General features: G+C 50.3%; 1 protein-coding gene across 1 annotated transcript; it reads left to right on the plus strand.

The window, feature by feature from the left end:
• The first annotated feature begins 1,253 nt into the window (after nucleotides 1-1,253).
• LOC128828710 (duodenase-1-like) lies at nucleotides 1,254-4,556 on the plus strand. Its single transcript, XM_054013609.1, has 5 exons — nucleotides 1,254-1,352; nucleotides 1,459-1,606; nucleotides 1,786-1,921; nucleotides 2,300-2,551; nucleotides 3,617-4,556. Exons 1-5 carry the CDS (start codon nucleotides 1,289-1,291, stop codon nucleotides 3,746-3,748), a joined length of 732 nt encoding a protein of 243 aa, XP_053869584.1. The 5' UTR covers nucleotides 1,254-1,288; the 3' UTR covers nucleotides 3,749-4,556.
• The last annotated feature ends 2,409 nt before the right edge of the window (nucleotides 4,557-6,965 follow it).

Genomic DNA, 6,965 nt, shown 5'->3' on the forward strand with positions numbered 1-6,965 from the left:
GTGTCTAAACCCAAATAAATCCGTTTTACTCTATATAAAGCGTATACAGGGTAAACTCATAGATTGTTCGCCCTCTATAACACTGATAGAGAGATATGCACAGCTGTTTGCCTCCCCCCAGGTATTAATACACACTCTGGATTAATTAATAAGTAAAAAGTGATTTTATTAAATACAGAAAGTAGGATTTAAGTGGTTCCAGGTAGTAACAGACAGAACAAAGTAAATTACCAAGTAAGATAAAATAAAACACGCAAATCTAAGTCTAATACAGTAATACAACTGAATACAGATAAGATCTCACCCTCAGAGATGTTTCTTTCACAGACGGGACGCCTTCCTAGTCTGGGCCCAATCCTTTCCCCGGTACAGCTCTTGTTCCAGCTCAGGTGGTAGCTAGGGGATTCTTCATGATGGCCGCCCCTTTTGTTCTGTTCCACCCCCTTATATATCTTTTGCATAAGGCAGGAATCCTTTGTCCCTCTGGGTTCCTACCCCTCCTCACTGCAAAAGCACCAGGTTAAAGATGGATTCCAGTTCAGGTGACATGATCACATGTCACTGTAAGACCCCAAGCCTTCATTCCTCCCAGCCTGACTCACAGGAAGGCTGCCTGCAAACAGAGTCATCCACAGTCAATTGTCCTGGTTGATGGGAGCCATCAAGATTCCAAACCACCATTAATGGCCCACACTTTGCATAATTACAATAGGCCCTCAGAGTTATATTTCATATTTCTAGTTTTAGATACAAGAGGGATACATTTATAGACATAGGATGACCACACTCAGTAGTTTATAAGCTTTGTAATGATACCTTACAAGAGACCTTTTGCATGAAGCATATTCCAGTTACATTATATTCACTCATTAGCATATTTTTATAAAATCATATAGACTGCAAGTCACACTGGGAAGGTGCTTTCTGGAATGTTTGTGTTTGTTTTAAGCAGGGCCTGTTAACACAGCGACTACTCTCCCACAGGTCCTGCTGACTGGCCTGCCCCGCTGGGAACAAGAGATGCATTGTCCTGCACGCCCCCAGAAGCTGTCAATTCGGGCCAGCTTCCGAGCATCTAAAGCAAGTGACCAGAGGCAAGTGGAGAGGCGGTAGCAGATAGACGCAGAAGGATCTGATTGTGCCCGGATCATTTAGATCAGCCCAGCACATGTGGTTTCCTGGTTTCCGAGTTTCGTTGGTCTGAGGCTATAAAACCAGCCACAGGGCAGCAGGAGGCTCCGGTTGGTGCCGAGCCTGGAAGAGGATCCGAGGAGCTGTGAACTTAGAGATGGAGCGGCCCCAGTGTCTCTTGCTACTGCTCTCCCTGCTGTCCTACCCCTCGGCCCATGCTGGTGAGTAGAGGAAGCCATGGGTGAGGGTGACTCTCCGGGGTCCATGCACCAGGTGAGGAAGGAGCCATTCCTTCTCCTCCTATTCAGGAGACTGTGTCTTTTTCAGGTGCTTTGCGGAGTCAGATTGTCGGGGGGCATGAAGCCAAGCCCCACTCCAGGCCCTACATGGCAGCCCTGAAGATGTCGGGTGGTTTCAGCTGCGGGGGGTTTCTGGTAGCCCCGGACTGGGTGATGACCGCCGCTCACTGCATGGGGTAGGTACTGTCGCTGGGTTTGTCCTTCTCACGCTGGTTGACGCAATACCTTTTAAAGCAGGAGTCGTCTGCAGTCCATGTGAAGCCAGCTGTCTCTGCACCCTCGCCCCCATTCCTCGGGGAAGGGGAGAGGGGCTGTGTCAGGGAAAGTGACCCACGCTGTCTCCTCCCGATTTCAGGGATATCACCGTGATCCTGGGAGCTCACAACATCCATGAGCCAGAGGAGTCGCAGCAGGTGCTGGGGGTTGAGACGTACTACAAACACCCTGAATACAACAGCATCTTCATAACAAACGACATCCTGCTGCTAAAGGTAAGTGACTTGTCTGCAGCAGGGAGGTCCCCCCGACAGCTGCTATGGGAAAGGAAACCATGGGCAGATCCTGCAGCCTCAACCTTCCTGGAGTTCCCTGGGGGTCAGGGACACTCGGAATAGATCCCCCAGGGTCAGCCGCACTGTCCCACATCCCCTGCAAGCTGCATGTTCTCCAGTATTGCCTCCTCCTGTCCCCTAGGTTGCTCAGTGTAAGTGCTCAGGGCCTGTTGCTGTAGGTTGCTGAGTCTCTCCCATCACCTGGCCAGGTAGGGCCACTGGACATCTTCCTGAGCCATTCTCACCGCGGGCCCCCTGCCTCCAGATGCCATTGACTGCTGCTTGGGGCTTAATACTCCTCCTCTTCCTCCCACCCAGCTGACAGCGAAGGCCAAGCTGACTAAATACGTCCAGGTCATCCCCCTGCCCAAGACCAGCAGCGACGTCCCCACCGACACCAAGTGCAGCACCGCGGGATGGGGCCTCATTGACAAAGAGAGGATCACCGACAAGCTCTTTGAGACCAACATCACCATCTACAGCCGCAGGAAATGCCTCAACCTCTACCCCAACCTCAACGACGGCATGCTCTGTGCCGGCAGCTTCCACCAACTCAAGGACTCCAGCCAGGTCAGTACTGGGAACGCCGGCCAACAGGTGGAATGGGGACGTGTAAGCACCAGGGCTGGGACTCCCAGGGCAAGCTACTTAGGTTCCACTCTAAGAGAAGGGACGCTCATGGATGCAAATCTCCTGCCAGCTCATGTGTCTCCCATAAGGGTTTCCCCCGTGTGGTTTCTTGCTACCCAGGCTGACACACGGCCTGCATTCAACTCCTGAAGGAGGGTTTGCTGCTGAGCCCGGAGATCTGTGGAAGCACACGGCCCAGCACCGATGGATTCCTTAGTAAGTCCCATCTACACAAGACCTGGGCAAAAAATTTCAACCCCTTCCCCCCCCTTTTTTTTTTGGCAAAAACATGCAGATTTAGGTCAACCAAAACATTGCACCAAGTTGTGTTCAATTCACCCAATGGTTTCGGTGAAAAAAACCCCAACTCCCTCCCTCCCCCCCCCATAGCTGAACCAAATCGAAACACGTTGGTTTGACCTTTTCCGAACAGAACATTCTGATTTTTCGATTCGAAACACCTCTCCCTTTGGAAACCTCCCTCCCCTTGAAAATGCTCCACGCCCCAAGGAAATGTTTCATTTCGCCGAGACCCTTTTTTTCCTTGCTGCTGTTTGGAACTGGCACGAGATGAAAACTCCATTATTAGCCCAGCTCTAGGGCAGACCTCTTCGGACCGTGTGTCTCTGCCGCGGGCACAGGGGGCGATCACCACCGATGTACATGTAGCCGAGCTGGCTTTAATGTAGCTGACGCGGGTACCACAGCATGGGCCAGACCTGGGAGTGCTTACCCAGGGTTCTGGATGGGTTCGTACATCCGACGCTGCTCCAGCTTCACTGCTCCAGTAATGCTCACTCGGGAACATCAGTCATGAGCCGCAGTCACACCCAGTAATTGCAGTGCCTGGGACATGGGGCGACCCCATTGGGTTTGTGCAGAACAGCCAACTGAACAGGTTGACCCCTGGGGTAAGTGCATGGAAGTCATTCAAGTTACGCTAGGGATTAAGTTGGCCCCATATCTGGAGGGCCTCTGAAGTCTCTCCTCTTCTCTGTTTGGCAGGGGGATTCCGGGGGGCCTCTGGTCTGCAACGGGGTGGTGCAGGGAATTGTCTCCTTTGGCTACAGCGCCCCTCCTGCTGTCTACACCCGCATTGCTAACTACCTTCCGTGGATCAAAACGATCATGGGCTAGAGGACCGGAGAGGGAGATGCTCCAGCTTCTCCTCTAGCATCTTCTGCCTTGGAGACCCGTGCTGCTTTCCCTTATGCTGCATCCTCCGGCTTTTTCTCCCTTCGGGGTGTTGTCTGAAACCACAGGGGACAAGACTCTCTCTAGATGCTTCTATGGCCTTGTTACTGTAGATCTGAACGCCTGCAGGCCCAGCAGTTCCCGTGTCACCTGGGTTCTGTTGGCTCAGGAGAGGAATGTCGCGTTTTCAGCCCCCTGAGTTAATATTCTCTTGCCTGGTCCCCTGAAGAAGCAGCGACTTTGCTGTTCTGAGGGGCTTCAGGATTCCTTCTGCCCCTGTTGACTTGAATCGGGCACAGCCCCACAGTCTCTGGGATGGTGCTAAGACCATCAGAGCAGAGTCAGGGATCATTCTAGAGCAGGGGGCACTGACGTGGGTTGAAATCGGCCCACGGAGGTGGTTTTGGATCACCTGGAGGGGAAGGTTCTGACCCATGCTCGCTCCCTCCTGGGCGTTCCCTGGTTTGTTTCCCCGGCTCAGTCCCAGGCTGAGGTTGGGTTTCGCTTGGGTTTACAAGGGAGTTTCTCCCCCTGGCAATTTCAGCTGGTGCCACATTGTCAGAGCAGAAGCAGAGCAAAGAATGCAGCCGCAGGAATCTGAATCCTGGCCAGTCCCTCTAAGGGGGGAGACTCCCCAACCCTGTGTTCTCACACCCCCTTCACCCCGGTCACTGCTCCATTCCTTCCCTGTCGCTCGCTGCGATGCCGGGCACGTAACAAGCTTGAAAAATAAACGCCAATCTGCATTTCACAGTGTCTCGTTCTCCTGCTTCACCACGGCTTGTTTCAGTGGGTTTCTGATCATTCTCCAGATAAACACAAGGGGCCAAATTCGGCTCCCAGTTGCAACGGGGCAGGCCCTTTGATTTCAGAGGGTTGCACGGGTATAAATGAGCAACTGGGCCCAGAGGAGAACAGCCCTCTTTCGACTTCCCAGGCCACGGAGGGAAGGGCCCCAGGAGAACTGAAAAAGACCCATGTGGTTTTCTGATTCCGGACTGCGCAGCCATTAATATGTCCTGTCTATTCGGAACTCTGCAAGTGGGAGGGGCACGGTCTGTAGGTGTTCGTGGTCCTTATTGCTGGGAATGTGTAACCCACCGGATTAGCTTTGCCATTCAGTTTAGACACAGACCCTCTCACATGCTGCCCGCTGCCTCCTTGTGCTTTTCTTGTGGTCCTGGGTTTGTCACTGAACGCTGCTAGAAAAATCTCGAGAGGAGGAAAACTCCCACTGTCGGAGCAGAGTCAGGCCGGTACTGAGCACGTCCAGCATTACCAACTTGCGTGATTTCATTGCCAATCATGATGTCTTGGGGTTTTCCTTTCTCAGCTTCCATTTCATAAAAAAGTTTCTAGCCCAACACTAACCAGGGGGGATAGGAAGAAGCTTCCCTGGGTTAATTTATCTAATAACTGGGTTTCTTACGCTTTATTCTGAAGCAGCTGGTTCTATTAGAGACAAGACAGTGGACTAGGAACTTGGGGTGTGATCTGGACCCCGTTACCCCCCTCCCCATCTGAGCACCTCACTATTTACCACATGGGAGTTAGAGGCACTCATGTGCCACAGAGAGAAACTCATCCCTTCCTAACTGGGTTTAAAGTGATCAGTCAAACATACAAGTGGAGAGAAGGCACATGGCTTCTGATAACAGTCTAAATGGCAGATTTCAGAGGGGTAGCTGTGTTAGTCTGTATCAGCAAAAACAACGAGACATCAGGGAAAAAAATCTGTGAACGTGGAAAGGATGCTATCAACATGTAGACGTGACAACTTTATCACAACCATCGCTGATAACTTTATCTCCAAACCCCAATGTTTAAGACTCTCAGGCTCCGCCCACATCGCCCATCCTCCATCACAATCAGCAGCAAATCATCAAGCAAGATCAGATGGTGTAGATCAGTCGATTGGCTTCAGTAACACTAAGCTGACTTACGCCAGCTGGAGATCTAACTCCCTCTGTCTCCAGAACCCTAAGGGAAGTAGGTTGATAAGGGAGGAAGGTTTGGTAAGGAAAGCTTTGAAGGAGAGCAGGGAAAGTTGCTTTTAAGATTTTAAACCCCCCAGCAAAGATGCCGCGTGGATGGTTTGAGATGCTATAACAAATGTAGTGGGGAACAATGCTGGTAAGGAAATCATTCAGGATTGTATTTCTGTTTTTTTTTCCATGTAAGGCAAATAAGTTACACTGACAAACAACAGCCAAACATCAGAAATGATAAGCCAGGCTCCAAAAAATATTCACAAGACTGAATTAAAAATCATGTATTTGTTGTTGTTGTTTTTTAAATTAATACATTTTAGGTTCTTGGCCTCCTGGATTTTGAGACTTTAGATCACACTCTTGTCACATTTTCTATTTTTTCTCCCCAACAATAAGGGCTAGAAACTTACTCCCCCCCTTCCCCCCAAGAGCTGAGATTTTCACATAATCATGTGATTCCAGAAGCTGGGGCTTTAAGAACAATCCTAAATATTGCAAGACTCAGGATCAAATCACAAGAGCTGGCTGTGACAGACAGCAATTTCCTGCAATATCCTGGATGCACCATACTGAATTAAATTGTTCCGATGATTAATTACTCTCATCATTAAAAATGTGCATCTTATTTCCGGGCTGAATGTGTCTAGCTTCAACTTCCAGCCATTGGATCAAGTTATACTTTTCTCTGCTAGACTCAAGAGCCCATTATTAAATATTTGCTCTGATTTCCATACTTACAGAGTGGGATCAAGTCACCCTTAACCTTCTCTTCGCTAAATTAAACAGACGAAGCTCCTTGAGCTGTCCACGGTATTAAAAATGCAATTGTTCCTGTGTGATTGTGAGATTGTATGGACCACCTCTTGGAGGAGGGGCTATGCTGATGGAATTCCTCTGGTTACCAGCCCTGGGGAGCATCACCCTGGGGAGGGGACCCACTGTCGGCTGACACCGATTCCCGGTCTCTTCAAAGGCTCAAGATGGATCTGGAGACTAGCAGATAGAGAAAAGAGGTTGGGATAAATAACCTGAGTTTAAACTGACTCAGGGCCTCCTCCCTGATTCAGCAAATCATAGACTATCAGGGTTGGAAGGGACCTCAGGAGGTCATCTATCCCACCCCCTGCTCAAAGCAGGACCAATCCCCAACTAAATCATCCCAGCCAGGG

This window comes from Malaclemys terrapin, chromosome 24, assembly GCF_027887155.1.
Source record: "Malaclemys terrapin pileata isolate rMalTer1 chromosome 24, rMalTer1.hap1, whole genome shotgun sequence".
NCBI lineage: Eukaryota > Metazoa > Chordata > Testudines > Emydidae > Malaclemys > Malaclemys terrapin.

Bases quoted from the DNA above. Each gene is read 5' to 3' on its own strand.
- LOC128828710 (XM_054013609.1), top strand. From the start codon at position 1,289: ATGGAGCGGCCCCAGTGTCTCTTGCTACTGCTCTCCCTGCTGTCCTAC. The intron at 1,607-1,785 runs GTAGGTACTGTC...TCCCGATTTCAG, and splicing joins ACCGCCGCTCACTGCATGGG to GGATATCACCGTGATCCTGG. The intron at 2,552-3,616 runs GTCAGTACTGGG...TCTGTTTGGCAG, and splicing joins AACTCAAGGACTCCAGCCAG to GGGGATTCCGGGGGGCCTCT.